At 40.3% G+C, this 22,084-nt stretch overlaps 1 protein-coding gene across 1 annotated transcript in view; it reads right to left on the bottom strand.

Annotated features, from left to right (window-relative positions):
- The window catches only part of SV2C (synaptic vesicle glycoprotein 2C), a gene marked incomplete at both ends in the record, with an annotated part of 160,975 nt that overhangs the window by 83,777 nt on the left and 55,114 nt on the right, over positions 1-22,084 (bottom strand). The window contains one exon of the mRNA XM_080696350.1: positions 9,337-9,488. Coding sequence (XP_080552476.1) covers positions 9,337-9,488 — 152 coding nt within the window. The remainder of the gene's footprint in view (positions 1-9,336; positions 9,489-22,084) is intronic.

The raw sequence follows: 22,084 nt of genomic DNA, 5'->3' as shown, positions 1-22,084 counted from the left end.
TCTAAGCCCCTGGAGTGGGTACAGGATGATTTGAATGTCGGATACATTATGTTCTGATACAGTTCTCTATTTTGTCCATCTCTGTAACTCCAGACAATAGGCCATCAGTCAAGAAAACATGATTAGGATTTTGTGAATAAATTCTTTTAATTGTCCTCTTTGTAATTCTTCCTTCCTCTGGTCTCAACTTCAGCCCCACATGTGAAAACACAAGATTATATCTAATGAACACTGTTCCACGCACTATGTAAAGTAACTACATTTTGTTAAGTGATCCTCTAACATAGCAATTATCTCAGTAATGCTATTATCATGTGGCTTTATAGGAGAGAAAACTGTGGGCTAGAGAGACAAGGTGACTGTCCTAAAGGTGACAAGCTAGGCAGGACAGAGCTGGCTCAGAACTAGGGCATGTCTCACATCTAAACCGATGCTGTTAACCGCCACACTGACCACCCGTCTCCAGGGTCTTAGGATCTTGCTGCTGAAACAGAGCTGGGCTCTGTCAAGCAACACAGAGCATCAGCTGCAGGGAGGTTGGGTTGAGTGGGACTTCTGCTTGGGAAGAGTATTACCCTGGCTTTTAAAAAGTCTTTGCATGCCGGGCGTGGTGGCTCACGCTTGTAATCCCGGCACTTGGGAGGCTGGGACAGGAGGATCGCACATGTTCAAAGCCAGCTTCAGCTACTTAGTGAGGCTCTCAGCAACTTAGTGAGACCCTGTTTGCAAATAAAGTGTAAAATAGGTCTGGGAGTATAGTCTGGAGGTAGAAAACCCCTGGGTTCCACCCCCAGTATCACACACAAAAAAAGTCTCTGCATACTATGTGTCTTTTGAATATGAATTCACCCAATAGCAAATGAGTGTTCAGGTAATAGTTTCTTTGGGTTTCAGGTAATTGAGGCTTTGGCATTTTCCCCTTAATTCTCTTATATTCTCTTTTTCTTTTCGGTAATAGGGATCGAACCCAGGGTCATTCTACCTTTGAGCTATATCCTCCAGGCTTTTTTAGTTTGTTATTTTGAAACAGGGTCTTTCTTTCTTTCTTTCTTTCTTTCTTTCTTTCTTTCTTTCTTTCTTTCTTCCTTCCTTCCTTCCTTCCTTCCTTCCTTCCTTCCTTCCTTTCTTTCTTTCTTTTTGGTGGTACTGGGGTTCCTGGAAACCCTTGTCTGGGCTACACTCCCAGACCTATTTTATATTTTTATTTGGAAACAGGGTCTCTTAAGCCAGCAAGGCTGGCTTCGAACCTGTGCAATCCTCCTGTCTCTACCTCCCAAGAGTGGGGATTTCAAGCGTGTGCCACCATGCCTGGCAAAACAGGGTTTTTCTAAGTGTCTCACTAACTTGCCCAGACTGGCGTCCAACCTGTGATCCACCTGTCTCAGCCTTGGGATTATAAGCATGAACTGCCAGCTGAATGTGTATATTTTTAACACCCAGCTGAATATGTATATTTTTAAACTCCACATCTCACAATGGCTAGAGGGGTGGGGACAGGGCAGTTTGAGCTTAATGGGAATTCCCAGCATGGTCCTCTAATGTCTGCAGTAATGGGTGAGCCAGACAGATGCCATGAGGTTATTTGAGGTGCTAAGCATAGCCCTAGACCTTACTTAGGTCCCTTGTAATAAAAGAGTCCTTCTCCTTAGCTAATGGAGCATCCTTGCTACTCGCTGGGACACACACAGCAGGGGAGGACTCCTCATCCGATGTGCAGGCAGGAGAGCTGAAAGGAGAACATGACGACAGAGAGTGTAATGGAGCGGACAGTGCTGCATTACGGCAGCAGCTCGGAGGCCCGGGCCTAAGTGGAAGGAAACTTCGGGCAGGAAGAAGGACGATGATTCAGCTCCAGTCTCATTTTCCCCTGAAGGCAATAGAGCTTCCATTAGATGTGATGTGTCCTGATTACCAGGGAGCTTGGGGAGAGGGAAGAAGGGGAGGAGGGCTGAAAGAGAAGCCTTACACCAGAGCTATCTGTTTTTGAAATTATTGCTTGTTTTGATCTCCATTTAATGAGATATCATCTCACTCCCAGTTAGTATGGCTATTACCAAAAAGATAAAAAGTCACAAATCCTGGCAAGAATGGATTAAAAGGAACTCTTATACATTGTCCATGGATACGTAAACTAGTACAGCCACTATGGTGAATAGCATGGGAGTTCCTCAAGAAACTAAAAAAGAGACCTACCATTTGATCCAGCTATTCCACTTTGGTATAGAGCCCAAGGAAATGAAGTCAGCATATCAAGTATACTTTTTAAATACATGTATGTAATATGTACCGACCAAATTAGGGCAACTAGGGTTTCTACTTCTTAACCATTACTTTGTATTTGGAGACTTTGAGCTCTTTTATTTATAATTCTTTATAAGATATCAAGACATACCTGCATGCCCACCCATTTGTTGGTGCAGTATTCCCAATAGCTAAGATATGGAATCAACCTAGATGCTCATCAACAGATGAATGGATAAGGAAAATATCATGTGTGTTTGTGTGTGCATGCACACACACATGTGTACATGCAAACAAATATACACCAATGGAATATTATTTATCCATTAAAAGAATTATATCCTATTATTTGTAACAAGATGGTTAGAACTGAAGGACATGATGTTAACTCAAGTCAGCACAGAAAACAAATGGTGCATGTTCTCTCTCATGTGTAAAAGCTAAAAAAAGTTGATCTGAATATAGAATAGTGATTACTAGCCGGGCGTGGTGGCGCACGCTTGTAATCCCCACGCTTGGGAGGTGGAGACAGGAGGATCGTGCAGGTTCAAAGCCAGCCGTGCTGGCTTAAGAGACCCTGTTTCCAAATAAAAATATAAAATAGGTCTGGGAGTGTAGCCCGGAGGTAGAAAGGTTTCCAGGAACCCCAGTACCACCCCCCCCCAAAAAAAAGAGGAGCAAGAAAAGAAAAAGATGCCCACACTTGCCATTTCTATTCAGCATAGTACTAGTGCTAGAAGTCTACCCAAAGGCATTCATTGAAAACTGAAATATAGGTACCCAAATCAGAAGGGATGAAATAAAACTGTCTCTACTTGCAGATGACAAAAATTCTAAGAGTCTCTCAAAAAACTGAGATATAATAAATGAACTCAGTAAAGTTTTAGGATACAAAATCAATATATGAAAATCATATATGTTTTTATATATTAATAGTGAACTATGTAAACAAGATATTTAAAAAAGATATTGTTGGTGATAGCATAAAAAGAATAGAATAACTTTACCAAAGGAGAACTGTACACTGAAAACCATAAAACACTGATGAAGGAAACTGAAAAAGAAATAAATATAGAGAAAAATGTCCTATGTTCATAGATTGGAAGAATTAATAGTGTTAAAATGTTGACACTTACCCAAAGTAACCTTCAGATTCAGTGCAATTCCTATCAAAATACCAATGTCTTTTTTTTTCAGAAATAGAACAAATATACAAACAAGTGAACAAAAAATTTTAAATTCACATAGAGTCAGAAAAGACACTGAATGGTTCAAACAGTGTTCAACAAGAACAAAGCTAGAGATATCATACTTCCTGATTTAAAATTATGTTACAAAGCTATGTTATTGAAACAGTATTGTACTGGCAAAACCACAGATACTTAGACAAATGGAACAGAGTAAATTCATGCAAATAAGGTCAACTAATCTTTGATAAAGTCACCAAGAATGCACAGTGGAAGAAAGGATAGTCTCTTCAACATATGGTTGGGAAAACTCAATATCCACATGTAAAGGAATTAAATTAGTGTGCCATATTTTAAAAAACCCTCAAGCCAGGCATGGCTGTACACACTTGTAATCCTAGTACTTGGGAGACTAAGGCAGAAGGATCATGAGTTCAAGGCCAGCCTCAGTATCTTAGTGAGCCTTGTTTTCAAAAAATAATCAACACAAAATGGATTAGAGACTTTAATGTAAGACTTAAAGTTGTAAAGTTTTTTTTTTTAACAAACTTACAAAGTTTTGAAGTTGTAAAACTTCCAAACACTAGGATATTACTCTAGCATAGCAACAACATGGATGAAACTAGGGAACATTACACTAAATGAAATAAGCCAGGCACAGAAAGATAAAAAGTTACATTATTTCATATGTGGAATCTAAAACCAGTCAAACTAATGCAAGCAGACCAGGAGCTGATATGTGGGGAATATGGAGCGATGCTGGTCAGAGAGGACAAGCCTTCAGTGATTTAGATGATAAGTTCTATAGACCTGCTGAAGGTACAAAATGGTAACTATGGACAATAATAAGGCATCCTGGGCTTGAAATTTGCTATGGGAGTAGATCTTCAGTGTTCTTGCCACACCCACAAAGACAACCATGGAAGGTGATTGGGTATGTTAAAGAGTCAGATGTAAGCCTTTCCCAAGGTATATACATATATCAAAACATCAAGCTAGCCTCCATGGCGTACACCTGCAATCCTAGTATCTGAGAAGCTGAGACAGAAGGACCACAGGTTCAAGACTAGACTCAGCAACTTAATGAGACTCAACAATATAGTGAGACCCTGTTTTAAAATACAAAAGGGTGGAGTATAACTCGGAGATAGAGTGCCTTTGGATTTAATCCCCATTGCTACAAACAACAGGAATAAAACAAAAACAACAAAAACCACATCAATATATATATATATATATATATATATATATGTGTGTGTGTGTATATGTATATATATATATATATATTTATCAGTCATACTTTAAGCTAGAAAAAATAAGAATAGAAATACTCAATGCTGAGTCCTCTGCTGAGAGAATGTGATCTGATTGATCTATAGTAGAACAAAATCATGGGTATTCTCAGGGGGTCAGAGAAATAGAAAATTCACTAAAAAGCACTTATGAAAAAGTATAACATCCATAAAATGAGCACACAAATCTTAAATACACAGCTTACTAAATTTTTGCAAGCAAATTGCCCTGAAAAACCCCATCCGCAGCACATCCGCACACTCAGACACCACAGCACAGGAGGGCTAAAATTCAACTATTAAAAACAAAACTCTTCAAGTCACGAGAGCATAACAACGAACTCAGCAAGGGTATTTTTAAAGGTCCCCTGTTGATTTTCATTTGCAGACAGGACTGATTAAAATAATTTGTTGGTACTAGATTCCTAGCCATGGAAACCCTTCAATAAAATATGGCCATACGACTTTTGCTTTCATTATTTCTCAAGGTGTCATCCACATAAAAATTAAAGTCAGCCTCTTGCCCTTAATGCTGTTGTGTAGTGACTATTTTTGTAACTTTTTCATGTGTTAAGATTCACAACCTGCCCCCATGGATCAGTTAGCTGATTTTTATATAAACAAGAAATATATGTGCTACAGAAAAAGAAAGGTGGGGTCTACGTTTGTTCTTTGTGGGTTAGCCTCTGACCGATGGATGTGGCAAGCAAGAGAAACATTCCCCACCCACCCATCAGGGAGGGGTGTGTGAAAGGTACAGTCAGATAAACTAAGTGCCCAGTGTGGAAAAAACAAAACTAAACACAATTACGTCCAGTCTTAGTGGACATGTGTAGACTGCAGAAGCCGATTTAAGTTAGGAGTTCAGGAAGGAGAGAAAATGGAATTCACAGTGAGAGGATGGGAAGGGAGGAGCAGGAGCCAAGGAGCAGTGCTGTCATGAGACAGAGGACAAGCCTGGAAGTAGGAAAGGGAGAGGGAAAGTGAAGATATTCCCACTGCCAGGTGAGGTTGCCAGCCTGGGCCTGTGCTAGTTCCTGGCAGGGATGGTAAGTGGGTTTGCAGCTGTTAGCACCTGAAAGGACACCTTGTTTTAATCTGCACAAAAGCTGCAAAAGAACAGATACAAATGGTCTCTGTGGGAAACTCTGCATTTCCTTTTTGCCTATGTTAACAGATTTCCTATGACATGCTCTCTGTCCTTTCTATTTGAATGGAGTGGGTCATGAGTTATATGCTGCTCTACAGAGAAAGGTTCTGAAGGGGTCTGAAGTTCTCAGGTCCTAGATGAAGGAGAAAATCTTTAGCTCCTTGTCTGGTGGTAGAAGACAATCCTCATGAGAGATAAGGGGAACTGGTAGCATGAATATATGTGTGGTCCAGAAGCAACCAGAGTCTACAAATGAGAAACCCCTCAGTTAAGCTGGCAACCAAGCCCAGTCTACATTTTTAGCAAAGAAAAATTCTCTATAGGCCACATGACCAACTTCTTAGGTCTGTTTTTTTTTGTTGTTGTTGTTAAATACATTTTCAGCTTTCATTTAACTTTTTAGCTATGTTGCAAGAATATAAAAACATGAATTTTGTACTCAATATTGTAGAAAAATCACAAGGCTTTCTGAATACCAAAGTGTATATGTGATATAGGCAAATGAGTCAAATTCTCAGAGGTTGTTTCCTACTAGAACTATGTTTTACAATGAAAAATTGCTCCGTTGTAAAACCAAAGCAAAAAAAAAATAGAAATGAAGAAAATGAGTTTTTAAAATCAAATCTAATTTTTAGATTGATTAGATTTTAGAGCAGAGTGATCTTTTTTTCTTCTAGTACTGGGGATTAAACCCAGGTCTCAAGTATTGCTAGGTAAGCTCTCTACCACTGAGCTTACATCCTCAGCCCCCAAAGAATGGATTTTGAAGTCATATGCAATTTTAATTTATACAGCATTCCTACTTCACAAACTTCAGGCTTTTGGGTTGTGTGTGGTCACCTGAACATCTCCTCCCCTTTTCCATATGTGTTGAATTGATGGCTGGTCCTGACAACCTGTCCTTGCCATTAACTAGCTGTGAGCAAGGGGGCTTGGAGCTCCTGACTTCTGAGCAGGAGAGTATTGCTCAGAAACGAGGCTCCTATAGGTACTGTGATGTGGCAGGAGCCGTAAATGCTCAGGAGAAACTGAGGGGAGGGTCTGGGGACATGGACAGGCAGAGCTGCCTCTTAAGTTCTGCAAATTGAGCATCTGCAAGTCAGGATTCTCCCTGTTTCCATTTCAGTTCTAAGCTGCTTGAAGAGGGGGGCGGGCTGGTGTGGGATGAATACAGGTCCCGGTGTGTGTGTGACAAGTGTGAGAGTCACAAGAACACCTGCGTGTCACATTGCTTTCAATGCTGATGATGCTAGCTAGGGAGTAATCGAGGCACCAGAGAGAGTTTAGATGATGGAGCAGAAACTCCAGTGGAGCTGGGGAGGTGGTCTAGGGGAAGGGGAGAGGGAGGCTCAATGAGGGAACCACTTCCATTAAGATATGTACATGTGTGAGAATACCAATGTCAGCCTCAATGCCCTATATGGGGAAGGGAAAGTGGGGAGGGAGCCAGGGGATCCACCAGGTGCTATGTGCATGTGTGTCACCATGAGTATGGGTTACATTATTATGTGAGACTATAATGCACCAAAAAAAATATAAAAATCAAGTAAATGTTGACGATGATCTGTATACCTCTCCCTTCCACTTGCAGGGAGGCAGGGGGCCTCCAGAGTTGTTGACAGTGCACAGTAAACAAATGAGAATGACCAAAGAAAAGAACAAAATTATGTCATTTTCAAGAAAATGGAAGGACCTGGAGAACATTATGTTAAGTGAGATTAGCCAGTCACAGAAAGTGAAGGGTCGTGTGTTGTCTCTAATATGCCAAGCTAGGGAGTAACTGAGATACCAGAGGGACTCCAGATAATGCAGGAGAAACCTCAGTGGAGCCAGAGAGGCCTAAGGCAAGGGGAGGGGGTAGACTAAGGTTTGCCAATGGAAATACTACCACTAACTATGTGTATATATGTGAACATACCAATGTCAATCTCAGTACTCCATATCGGGAAGGGGGAAATGGGGAGGAGGGCACCAAGTGCTGTGTGCATGTATGCATGTCACTGTCAACAGATTTATATTATGATGTGAGACTATAATGCACCAATAAAAGCCCATTATAAAAAATTTAAAAATAGCCAGGCATGGTGGCACACGCTTGTAATCCCTGCACTTGGGAGGCTGAGACAAGGAGGATCGTGCAGGTTCGAAGCCAGCCTCAGCTGCCTTAAGAGACCCTGTTTCCAAATAATATATAAAATAGGTCTGAGAGTGTAGCCCGGAGGTAGAAGGCCCCTGGGTTCCATCCCCAGTACCACCAAAATAAATAAATAAATAAATAAATAAATAAATAAATAAATAAATAAATGAGATGGCTTTAAAAGCAGCAAAATGTTATAGTATAAAATGGTTGTGTGATTTTTCATAAATACTTTGTGTGTGTATGTGTTATTGGGGATTGAACCCAGGAGCATTGTACCTATGAGTTACACCCCCAATCCTATTTTTTATTCTTTATTTTGAAATAGGGTTTTACTAAGTTGCAATCTTCCTGTCTTAGCCTCCCAAGTACTGGGATTACAGGTATGCACTACCATTCTCTACTAGAAATATGTATTTTGATCTTTATCCCTAGTTCATGAAACAGAGCTCCTAATCCCTTGAAATTTTCTAGGTATTAGGATTATCTTTATTCTAATGAGGCAACTTTTGGTGGTTTCATTGGCTGGTCACAGAAAGACTACACCATGATTAGAAGCTTGGGACTTTCAGCCCCGTTCCCATCCACTGGCAAGAGGAGGCCTACATGGTGTTTATAGAGAACTCTAAAAATCTCTGTGCTGTGAGGTTTGGAGGGCTTCCAGGTTACTGGAGTTGAAGAGGTATCAGAGGGCAGGGAGTCCAGGGAAGGCATGGAGGTTCTTTGACTCTCCCTCTGTATTTTTCATTGAGTGCCTTCTCTAAGTCCTTTATAAAAGCCTTGACATTAAGCTGGGAACACAAAGTAAGTGCTTTGCTGAGATCTGTGAACCATGCCAGCAACTGATCAAACCCAAGGGTTACTGTGGGAACATCCTGCCTACAGCTGGCCAGTCAGGAGTTCCTGGGACCTGGACTTGCAGTTGGCATCTAAAGTGAGTGCAGTCATATGGGACTGAGTTCCCAGCCTGTGGAATCTAACTCTAAACCTATGTAGATGTGTCAGTACTGAGTTAACTTGATGGATGCCCAAATATTGAAGAACTGGTGGGTAGAGGAAGCAACCCACGCATCGGAGTGACCAGAACAGTTCTGAGAGCAGAGTAAGCTACTTTTTTCTTATTATGTTCATATACCTCAAGAAACAATTGACACGGTCTTGCTTTATGCAGATTTTTGCACAGAAAGAAAAAAAAAAACTCTTCGACACCACGAAATGGAGAAACATGATTTGTTCTTAAACTAGAATTCAGAAGAGAGAAGAGAGGTGGGAGAAGAAGCTGAAGCGAAACCAGGTGACCTGATGGCTGGCACGAGGCCGGCCTCTTACCATAGTGTGGGATGATGGCCCAGGCCATGGCAGAGGCGTAGATGCCGCCGATCATCCAGAACATGCACAGCCAGCTGAGGTGCTCGCCTCGCTTCTCCCGGGCCAGCACTTCTGCAAAGTAGGAGAACACTGTGGGGATGGCTCCTCCGATCCTGTGGAGAGGTGCAGAGAAAACATGCTATTGGGGCTTCTACAACTAAGGGGAGGTACAATAGGAAAAAACAAAGCAAAGTCTAACATGTGATCCCTTCCTACTTTAGCATAGCAAGCAATGTATATACTTTCTATCATTTTTTAATTTTAATATTATAGTCTTGGTGTTTAATGCAAATTTATTATCCCTTCAAATACTTAAACCTGCAATTAGGCTATGTGGCCAGAAGATGGCGTGGTGTTCTACTCACGTGGCTTAGAGCTAGGCTTAAGATTCTAATGGACTATCTGTGCAGTACTGAGGGTTTTACACGATGTTTGTTAAAAGTTACAAAGATGTCGTGTAATTTAGTGAATATTTTAATTATTTATAAAGGGGACACTGATAATTCCACTTATGAGTAGACACTTTTCCATTTGGGAACAGCTACAAACACCTCGAGGAAGCTGTCTGCAATCTGAACTCATTGCTACCCAACAGCAGTTGGCCCCACAGCCCAGCCAGGCTGACATGTTGTCTAACAGAAGCAAGAGGGTGGCTTAGATTGTCTCTCCTCTCAGTCCAGTAAATGCCATTGTTGAATGGCTTCAAATGAAAGGGACACTGGTAAAATCCAGCAGACATTCTTCTCCTTCTTCTCCTTCTTCTCCTTCTTCTCCTTCTTCTCCTTCTTCTTCTCCTCCTCCTTCTTCTTCTTCTTCTTCTTCTTCTTCTTCTTCTTCTTCTTCTTCTTCTTCTTCTTCTTCTTCTTCTTCTTCTTTTTTTTGGTGGTACTGGGGGTGGAACCCAGGGGCTTTTCTACCTCCGGGCTATGCTCCCAGATCTATTTTATATTTTATTTGGAAACAGGATCTCACTAAGTTTCTGAGAGCCTCACTAAGTAGCTGAGGCTGGCTTCAAACCTGTGAGATACTCCTGTCTCGGCCTCCCAAGCGCTGGGATTACAAGTGTGCGCCACCACGCCTAGCCAGCAGACATTCTTGCACACACAAATAGGATGGGATACAACACTTCCTCCCAGAAGGGGCAGGATGAGAGCTGCCAACTGAGCTGGAGAGACGACATGGCCACTGAGTGATCTCTACTTAAGTGGGCTGGTTTTCTTTTTTTTTAATTTCTTTTTTCTCCTTCCTTCCTTCCTTCCTTCCTTCCTTCCTTCCTTCCTTCCTTCATTTCTTTTCTCCTCTCTCTCTCTCTCTCTCTCTCTCTCTCTCTCTCTCTCTCTCTCTCTCTCTCTCTCTCTTTGCAGTACTAGGGATGGAACCCAGGGACATTCTACCTCCAAGCTACACCTCCAGCCCTATTTTTTATTCTTTATTTTGAAACAGGGTTTCACTGAGTTGGAAAGGGTATAAGTAGCTGAGCCTGTCCACAAACCACAGTCCTTCTGTCTCAGCCTCCCAAATGCTGGAATTACAAGCATGTGCCACCATACCCAGCAGGTGAGTGATTTTCTAATGAGGGTCTATAGAATCAAAAATTTGCTTACTCTAGGAAGAAAAAATCTAGGGCATTTCATTATAATTTCAAATAGGTCTTGATCTCAAATTTTAGGAACTACTGCCTCAGAAAGATAGAACATAAAAATGTTATGTCAAACAATAAATGAATTCCTCTTTAATTTTTATTGGACATATTAATTATACAAAAAAGTGGATTTCACGGTGGCATATTGATATATGAATACAATTTGATTATTTCACTTCTCAGCATCTCTCCTTAACCTCCCGTCCTTTCTCCATTCCTCTTCTAACTTAATGGTTTCCCTTTACTTTCATGATATCTGCCCCTTTTTTTCTCTGTAGCTTTCACATATGAGAGAAAATGTATGATATTTATATCTTTACAATATAAGAGAAAGAGAGGATGTGCTACTTTATTTGTCTTCAGGTTTCTGTAAGGTAAATTGCCATAGACATTTCAAACAAATTTGATGTCAAGGAGTAAAACATGTGTTTGTCCATTTAATAATAACGGATTTTCTTATAGCCTCTGATGTAATATAAGAATGTTGGTAGTGCCTTTAACAAATGCAATTTAGAGAAAGGCCATTTTTACAGCCAACTCGAACCAAGTGAATCGCGGGATCCATAATGTTCTGTGTTAACTGGCAGGTCAAAATATGGCATCATTTCATGCCTTTGCTCCTGCTTTAAGTAAAGCCCTATTATCCATGGATGGCTGTGAGCACTAATATTGTGAAATTAATTTAGTACCTGTAAATAACATAGTAGAAATTTGGCATAGTTGGAAATATTTGAGTGCAACCAAAGTAATAGGGATAAGCATAAGTTCATTTCATAAAATACTTGTTTGTATTATAAATACAGTATCTGTAGCGTACAATGTACATGCATATATATGGTATGGGTATAAAGAGCCGCAGTATGTTTCTTACTGAGAGTGGCTATTCACAGAATTAATGTCCCTCACTGAAAGTTTTGGAACCTGTTTCTCTGGGCAAATGCAGCGGATCTACCTAAAATCTCTAGAGGTTTGATTCCACTTGGCTTCGATTGCAGCACATGGTGATTTAGCATCGATACATAGAGGCAGCCACTAAGTCCAAATGTGACCCTCAAACAAGAAACAGAAGCGTGCAGTCGGCAGGCAACACTAGCTGGGCCTAACATCACGCTTTAGTAGACTTGCACAGTTCTCTTGCCCAACTTCTCCAGGAAATCAGGTCATGGAGAGCTAATTGAACTTAAAAAATCCAATGTTTGAATAGATTTTAAATTACAAATACCCACTTTCAGTGGAGATAAAATGTTGGTGTCGCAAGTCATTTAATGCTACTCCTGTTTTGATCTGATACAAAGAACCTGTTCCTCTGGGCCATCAAGTCCTGCTCATCAAGGCTCTGTGGCTTCACTTTTCAGTGCATAAAAGGAGTTTCAGTCTTCCCTGACTTCTCCTATCCTAATTAATGTTTCATCGGGATTCTGGACATTCTGTATGTTGCGGCTATAACTCATTCTTGGGGAAGGTGCAATTGCATGTCAAGATATGCCAGGCGCCTCTGAGCTGAGATAAACGTACCCCAGCACTGCTAGAATTTCAAGACTGTACACTTGACTGTTGATTTTCAACACATCATTCTTGCAGGAGAGAATACCAACCATTTGGAGCTTGTAAATAGCCCAGCTGGATTTGATTTAATGCCTCTTTTTAAAGCTGGTGCTTTGTGCATGAATGTTTCTCGATAGCTGTTTGTAAAGCAGATTGCAAGGAACTCTAATGCCAAGGGATAAATGAGGCTGAAGACTAACTGAGGGGGGCTACTTAAATACTTTGCAAAATTCTTTACACTCAGAGATCTATGAAACAATCCAAGCATTTGCATGTCTTATCGTGAGCTCACCATTTATTTAAAGAAAACATCACTCCTTGTCTTACTACGACATTCTCTACGCAGAAAGAGAGAAAAAGATTCTGATGTGCTGTACAGTTCATACTACTTGCGTTGCACATCCTACCAGCAACTTGAAGGTGGGTGCCATATGTTATTCATCTTTGAATCCCTATTACCTGGCTCAGTGGATAGGTACCAAGTGCTTATTCAAAAGAACTGAATTTGAGACTTTCCAGCCTTGAAACCGGTACACCAAGTCTCCTGGAGTATTCTGTTCTGAGGATTTAAACACCTCCATGAATGAAAACATACACTTTACTTCCTGGGCCAACATGCCCAAAAAAGAAGTTGAAGGTGCTGGGATGGACGTTCTAGTGGCAATGCAACTCTCAAAGAGAGCATGAGTTTCCTGTACTGCAGTCACCCCTTGCCCTGAGGCCCCCCAGACAATCCTTGTCATAGAGAGCATTCATCTGGCATGGCCAGGCACACAGGGCAACCCTGTTGTGCACTCCAGGAGCTTCTAAAACATCTGTGTGCCTTTCAGAAAAATGTAGCTGCAGCCGGTGGCACACATTTGTAATACCGGTGTTTGGGAGGTTTAGACAGGAGGATCGCAGGTCTGAGGCTGGTCTCAGCAACTTAGAGATCCTGTTTTAAAATTAAAAAAAAAAAAAAAAAAAAAAAAGCTGGGTGCATGCTTGTAATCCCAGCATTTGAGAGGCTGAGACAGGAGGACTGCAGTTCGCAGACAGTCTCAGCCTCTTAGGCCCTTTGCAATTCAGTGAAACCCTGTTTCAAAATAAAGAATAAAAAGCCAGGTATGGTAGTACACACTTGTTATCCCAGCATTTGGGAGCCAGAGACCGTAGGATCACGGTTCGGGGACAGCCTCAGCTACTAGTGAGGCCCTCTGCAACTCAGTGAGACCCTGTTTCAAAATAAAGAATAAAATAATTGGGCAGGGGGTGTAGCTCGGAGGTCAAATGCCTCTGGGTTCCATCCCCAGACCCAAGAAAGAAAGAAAGAAAGAAAGAAAGAAAGAAAGAAAGAAAGAAAGAAAGAAAGAAAGAACGAAAGAACGAACAGGGCTGGGTTGTAGCTCGGAGGTGGAATGCCCCTGGGTTCCATCCCCTGTATCACTAAAAAGGGGCCTGGTGATGTAGCTTGGAGATAGAATGCCCCTGGGTTAGATACCCAGTACAAAACTAAAATAAAAATAAAAAAGAAATAAAATAAAGAAAAATGTAGTTCTTCTAATTATCTTTGATAAAAATATCTAGACAAGAGATAAGGTAGAAGCCGGGCGTGGTGGGGCATGTAATCCCAGTACTTGGGAGGCTGAAACAGGAGGATCACAGGTTCGTGGCCAGCCTCAGTGAGGCCCTTCGCTACTTAGTGAGACCCTCTTTCAGAAAAAAGAATAAAAAATAAGTCTGGGGGTATAGCTCAGAGGTAGCATGCCTCTGGGTTCAATCACCAGTACTGGGGGAAAAAAAAGATATGAATATAAGATAGGAGCTGTTAATGTCTTACAATCTAATTTTGGTTCCTACAATAAGTGTTAAGGGCAGGAAAAAGCTGCAACAACCCAGAGCCCCCAAATCTTACAAAGTAAAAATGAACATAAAACACCTCCCGTTGCTACGCTACCTCAGTACTGAGTCCCAGGGGCTAATAATCTCCTTATTACTATCTGTTATTGGTGATGTTGTTTATTGCACTAAAATATAATTCTGAAGACAACATAAAGAATACATAAAGAGACTAAAACTATTTAAATGGGAGTTTTCAGCTGGATATGATGGCCCATGCCTGCAATCCCAGTCTTGGGAGGATGAGAGAGGACGATGGCAGAACAGCCTCAGCAATGTAGCAAGACTCGCAGAAACCTAGCAAGACCCTGTTTTAAAACAAACAAACACACAAACAAACAAACAAAAAAGGGCTGGTAGTGTAGCTTGGAGGTAGAATACCCCTGGGTTCAATCCCTAGTAACAACAACAACAAAAAAAATTCTTAAATTCTCATGTATCGGTAGTTCTTAAATAGGCTGATTTTGCTCCTCTTTCTGCCCTACCCTTACAAATGTTTGGCAATGTCTGGAGACATTTTTAGTTATTACAAATCAGGAGATGCTACTGGCATCAAGTAGGTTGAGGCTGAGAATGACGCTAAACATCCTGTAATGAGCAGAACTGCTCCCTACAAAAAATAATTACCCAGCCCCCAATATTAATAGTACTAAGGTTGAGAAACTCTTGCAATAAAGAGGGTTTAATATGGAAAATATAATTGGTTTTGTATTTTAAAAATTCATAAGACATAAAATGATTATCTTTTATATTACCTGATGGGTATTACATCCTAAAATTCAGTTAAGAAGGAAAGCTTATCATTCATTATATAATGATCATTAGCTACTGTTGAAATATGGTTGAGCTCTTTTTCTAAAGATCATTTTTGATGGAATGTTTATATAAATGAAGCAATCAAATCAGAGTAGTTTATGAAGAATTTTTCTCAGTATCAGATATTAAATCTACTTTATTGGTTGTCAAAATTGTCAAATCTTAATTATTCTTGGTAATAGGAGACACAGAAGGAACAAAATGAAATTCACACTCTATAGAGGGAGGAGATTATCTACATTCAGCATAACTGAATCCGTACAAGTGAAATAGAGTATTAATATTTGACACTTCAGAGATGTAGTGAATAATTTTAAGTAATATTAATTTTAGTAAATAACACTAACTTTAGGACTTTGCAATATTAATTATAGAAATATATAGAAACTAAAAATATTTGAATTAAAAATTTGAAATACCTAGACTAAATTAGGACTTTCCCTCAATTCACACACAAATAGGCACACATTCACACACGCCACCTTAACAGGTCTGTCTCTGTGTGATTCCATAGTAGGTATTTGGTAAATATCATGAAATATATTTATTTTCCTCAGTCCTATAAAACTAAGACATGAGTAGAATAAAGCAAAAGGCAAAGAATGCATCAGTTTTAGAGACAAAATTTCTCCTCTCTTGGGGAATAGGAGGCACTAGTTGGCTATAGAGGATGCCAACTAGTACTGTTCATACAAGCCTCACTGAGAACCTAGGAAGCGATCTTAATCCCCAAAACTTCATGGCCACATCTCTCATCAGTCCAATTCAGATAGCAGGCAGTGGTGTGTTAAGTGTGTTCCTGTGCCTCATCACACTGATTTGTGCCAGCTACTATGGTTCAGACAAGTATCCCCCAAAGCCTGTGTAATAAAGGCTTGGTTCCCAATCTGTGCACTATAGGGAGAGGGTGATAACCTTCAAGAAGTAGGGTCTAGCAGGAGGTGTTGTGGTCACTGGAGGCATTTCCTTGATGGGGATATTCGGATCTTGGCCTTTCCTGATTCTCCTTCTCTTCTGGGATGCCATGGGGTAAAGAGCTCATGATCTAACAATGTGCTCTCTGCAATGAAGTAGGCTTGAAAGCAATGGGCCAACCAAGTTCCAAAAGCTGTGAGCCCAAATAAACTGTTTTCCTTTTAGAGCTGATTATATCAGGTATTTTGTTACAGTAACAGAAAGCTAACTGATACAAGAGCTGTTCAGGCAAAGAAAAGTTTAAGAGTATAAGGTAAAGGAGGTAGGTTATAGATAAAATGAACATTCATACTTAAAATGGTTTGAATTATTTTAGGGGAGAAACTATGGAATGTCTGATGACTTCTTATCCTGAGGTGGGATTCTACTAAGTAATTGTTCTGTTTAATTCTCCAACAAGCCTATAATGAAGAATAATTCCATTCTAACATATTTCATCATGAGATTGTCAAACAATCCTTTAGCTCCCTTATTCATTTCCCATTTCCATTGGGAAGCAGGGCATTATGCAAAAATGTAATTATGGAGGGAGTTGGCTAATCATTGTAAAGCCACATATTTCATACAAATAATAAAGAGAGGGCAAAGTCCACCAAGAGCCAACTCTGGCAACTTTTATTAAGACAAGGATTATGAGCTTAGACAAAGAAGAGCAAATGGCCTAGTTTATATCAGGAATCACAACTACAAATAACTTCCATGAAAAAATATCCTCTTAATCCTTGCTCAAAACCAACAAAAAGGAGGGAAGACCTTGAATGCTTGGAAAATTACTAAGTAATTAAAACCAATTAATTATGTTTTAAGTTCCATCCAGAAATTAGAAATCAAAGCAGCAGCTCCAAGGATGGACCTTTCAGTATCTTCCGCTTTATGGAAGTTAATAGCACATCAGCCTCAGGGAGGTTGTTCTAAGGCTTAGATGAATGGCCACGGACCTAATAGTCTCTGAATAGGCTGGGTTGGCACCGATATTAAGATTACTATATTGATCAGAAGGTACATGTTTGTAATAAATAATCAAAATAGAAAAAATTAGAAAAATACACTTATTGGTGATTGAACCCATTACCAAATCAAGGATGGAAATTTCCGCCCAGTGGTAGTACTAAAGGACAGGTGCTTAGGAAGCTTTAGTCTTCTAATCTCCAAAGCCACAAATAAAACAGTAATTTTTATCTAAAAAGTTGTTATTTTCTCATTATTACCTGAGCTATGAACAAAATAATTGGTGGAGGTCTTAATTATTTTAAAATATTGCTGTGTAAACATAACTTGGGGAAAAACAGTGCTAAGAAAACAGCAATTCAACTCTCCTTCCCCTTGTTTGTACTCAGATTGCTTTCCTAATCCCCCAAACCTGTAGAGAGGAGACCTGGTGCAAGGGAGAAGACTGGGGGAAAGAGTGTGGGTTACAAATAAGGATGCTAATGCTGTCTTGAAGAAAAAATATCCTGGCTCTTGAGAGAGTTGGAAGAACACATCCCCACGGCACCTACATGGTGCCGTGAGTAAAGACGGCAGTGATCATTATGGTGATCGATGGGAAATGACAGCACACACAGATGTTTCCAGCCACTTGCCCTATACATCTGCTCATCCTCTCCTCCACTCACTCTCCCACTCACCTTCCCCCATGGATACACCTCTACTCCAGGTAAATTGTCAGTTGCTACAGACACAGCAATGAAGAACACCAGTTCCTGCCCTCGAGGGGCTCATGGCATGAATTTTAAAGAGTGCATATGGCCACGTTTTCATAATTGTACATTGTGAGTATGGAAGCTTTTTGCCCCATTCCTTCTCTCTTAGGATCGATTGTGTCTCTGCCAAAGGGTAGACTGAGATACAGGCATGTCAAAAAGTCAACCTTTGTATTAGAAAGTCTTGTAAAAGGCACTGTCAGAAATAGTACTTTCCAATAGAAATATAGTGTGATCTGAAGAAATAGAGTTTAAAGTTTCCTAGAAGAAACATTAAAACAAGCCAAGAAAAGTCAGGTGAGGTTAATTTTACATATTTCCATGTAACCAAATATATTCAAGATGCTATTTAGCATGTGCTCAACATAAAAATTACTAAAGAGACATTTTGCATTATTTTATGTGTGCAAGTCTTCAAAATCCAGTCCTATGCACTCTACACTATTACAATATGCCTCGACTGGTCTAGTCACAGTTTAAGAATTTGGTAGCCACATGTGGCTAGTGGTTGGCAGGTTGAATATCACAGATCTAAGAAAACACTGTCTTCACAACTTAGATTTGATGTTATTTTTGGACTAAAGATAATGTAGTTCAACTGCTGCCTTATTTTATATATTGGGATATAGCTTTCCATTCTAATTTTCTGAGGTCAGAACTCTTCTTGAACTGATATATTCAAATATTTAGAAACACCCTTAGGGTATGGAGTGTGGTGCCATATGAAATCAGAGACATTTCTGGTTGAGTCTGAGACACACAGAGCCTGGTGGTTATGAGCATGAACCCTGGAGACAGACTTCCTGCGTTTGAAACCATGACATCATTTACTGTGTGATTTTAGACAGTTACTTAACCTTTCTGTGCCTCAACTTCCTTGCTTATAATATTTAGATACTTACATATTTTGTTTTGCTTTGTTTTGTGGTAATGGGGATGGAATTATACCTCTGGGCTACACCCCTAGCCCTATATTTTATTCTTTATTTTGAAACACTGAGTTGCAAAGGACCTCACTATGTAGCTGAGGCTGGCTGCGAACCTGGATCCTCCTGTCGGAGCCTCCCAAATTTGGGGATTATAAGTGTGCACCACCATACCTGCCCTAATACTTACATATGTATAATGAATAATTTCTGCCTTAGAGGGCCACTATGAGGTTTAAGTGAGTTAATATGCATAAATTGCTGATAGGAGAACCTCTAAGAGCACAAGCATTCTAGATGGATTTGATAAAACACATTTAAAAGTTTGAAAAATTTAAACGAATCTGTATTGTTTCAATGTTATAAGGAAATAAATGATATCTTAAAGAAAAAAAATGAATTTTGAAAGGAAACTCTTATAAGTCAGGATCAAACTAAAAGTCAGAAGACCTGAAAGTGGTTGACTATTTGGAAATAACATTTTTCTATTTTAAAAAGGCATAATATTTTTACATGCTTCCTCATTAAAATAACTTTTAATAATGGAAAAAGTGAGAGGTTACATATGAAGCATTTTGAAGAATTCCAGTTAGTGACGACCATTTTTGCAAAGCTGAGGCTTTCTTACGGTAACCTCCTACGATTATAAACAACTATGAAGTGTACATCTGTTAGTTTCCATCCACAGAGCAAGAAATGACTATTCTTTCACGATACACGGACACACTAAGCTGTCATTTTAATTCCTGTTGCTGTTATGTTTTTCTCCTGACCTTCCTGCTCAGCCATACCAGGCCCTGACAATGCCTGGCATCCAACACATTATCATCCCCATAATTAACAGTGACTGGAAACAAATAATTTAATTCTGGGGCAAATGAAAATGAATCAGTGGTGCCAACTCCATTCCCCATCTTTCTAATTTTCTATAACAAAAGAGGGGAGGAACGTGTCTGCTCTTTGGCACGAGATTCATTTAGGAAAGTGAACGACGGATGAGTAATTGGCGATGCCCTTTTCCTCATTTCCACAAAACACTCTTGTCCCCGGCAGGAAAATCTTTCTTTGTGCTGAATAAATATTTAAAAGCCATGCAAATTATGGCAGCTGGACATATTTATGTTACTAAGAGGATAATATGCGTGGCGTGGAGAGTATAAGAGGAAAGCACATTTTTAGAGACAATGAAATCATAAAGCCACTAGATCTATCTGAAATGGGAACTTCCAGTACCCTTCAGAGCAGAAACAGAAATATGATACAGCACAGCTAATGATGCTTCAGAAGACAGAGCAACTGGATACGGCAATTGCAACAAAAGCGACAGGAAGATAGCCAAGCCTTGGATTGGAATGTACAGCGTACTTAAGGACAGAGTTGCAAGGTACAAGGACTTCACTGCAGCTTAACTCCTAGCTGGTAATTCCTGGCTCTAAATGAGCAACATGAAGGGTTTGGGCTTGGAGACCTAGAAATTCTCTTCATGGTCTAAAAGCCCCAGTGAATGGAACTGGTGGGCAGATGCCCTACCAAGGAGGGTCTCCTACCACAGTGGAGCTGCTGTGTAGGTCAATTTCAATGACGCATTTTGGGCACTGTGGCATTAAGCACAGGACAGAGTCAGTGACTCCCTGGCCCACAGTGAGACAGACCTGAGCCACAGCCTCACAGACCACCTGACTTCCCAAAGCTCCTACTCTGACTGGTGGACCACAGTGACATTTGGGTCTCTTGGAATTAGTGTCATATCAGAATCAACCTCCATTAAGTCATGAGAAGCCTGATTTTTCCTCCAAGCACAGGCATTCTGGTAGACCACAGGTCCCTATGGGGAAGGCCAGGAGAAATATTACTGGAGCACAAGACAGGATATATCAATAATCTTTTATTTAAGGCTGCCAACATGAGAAGCTTAATTCTCTGGCTTGTTTTAATGAGGAATAATTACATAAAAAGGGAATATACCAACACCTGAGTTTAGGTACTGAGTTCATATGTAATGTAAATTAAGGACTTAAACATTACATACCTTTAAAAACAAGAAGGGACTTTAATCAGAAATTGGTTTCTCAATCATTCACAAATGTCATTGTAATACCAGTTTGTCTTCTTCTATGAGCCTCCCGTGTTCCTTGTTAGCTCTCTTTAGGTTCTAACTTAGGAAGGTGAAGACTAGGAAAGCTTCCTGGCTACCTTCCTCCTACTACCAGATTATAAGCAGCTCAAAGAAGACCCATCTATATCCAAGAAAGGTCTAGCCTGGTTTAAGGAGGTAGAGTAGGAAATAAAATGTGTTTTGAGTTGAATTTGAATGGAATTGTAGCAGAGAGAGATCTGGGTGAGACTCCCCAGAGATTAAGAGCATCCAAAAAAGCTCCAGAGATGTGGGAAAGCTCCCTGGGTGCGAGGGGGCTGCTCTCCACCATGCACATGTGGGTGGAATAGTCCACAGACTCAGGTGAGGAAGAAAGATAGTGTGACTGTTAACTTGACCAGGTTAAGGGAAACCTAGAGAGCTGGTGGAGCACGTTTCTGAGTGTCTACGGAGGTGTTTCCAGACAAGATTGGCATGTGAGTCCATGGATCCACCCCCAATATGGGTGGTCACCATCCAATAGCCTGGGTACCTTTACAGAAAAAAAAAGTAGAGGAAAGGGTAAATTCATTCTCATTTTCCCTCCCTCCCTTTCTCTCCCTCCCTCTCTCCCTGCTAGAATATTATTTTCTGAACGTTTGAATTTGGGACTTGCACCAGTGTCCCCATATCCCCAGGCTCTCAGATTTCAGCCCTTGAGCCTCAGATTGAGAATTATACCATCTGCTTCCCTGGTTCTGAGGCTGTTAGACCTGGACTGAACCATGCTACCTACACCCCTGGGTCTCCAGCTTGCAGATAACTTGTCATGAGACTTTTCAGCTGGTTTTGACAGATATAATTAGGCCACTTCACTTGGCTACTAACACAACTTTTATTTATTCAACAGAAGTCAGGAACTTATAGAAAGGGTCTGTTCTGTCTCAAGAAGTAGCCTTCCTACCTAATTAAATACACCCAGATGTCATTGATCAACAAAACTAGTTATTTGTGATACTCAAGCCCTAGATTAAAGAGTATCCCTAAATAGTTTGAACCTTTAATCAGCTCATGGTAGGTAGAACTAATTCTTGCTTAAATTTTCAGAAGAAACATACATGTATAAATGTGTTTTGTTATGAAAATAGTA

This window comes from Muscardinus avellanarius (genome assembly GCF_963383645.1).
Source record: "Muscardinus avellanarius genome assembly, chromosome: 1".
In the NCBI taxonomy this organism is placed as follows: Eukaryota; Metazoa; Chordata; class Mammalia; order Rodentia; family Gliridae; genus Muscardinus; species Muscardinus avellanarius.
This window is presented reverse-complemented; position numbering and strand designations above follow the sequence as displayed.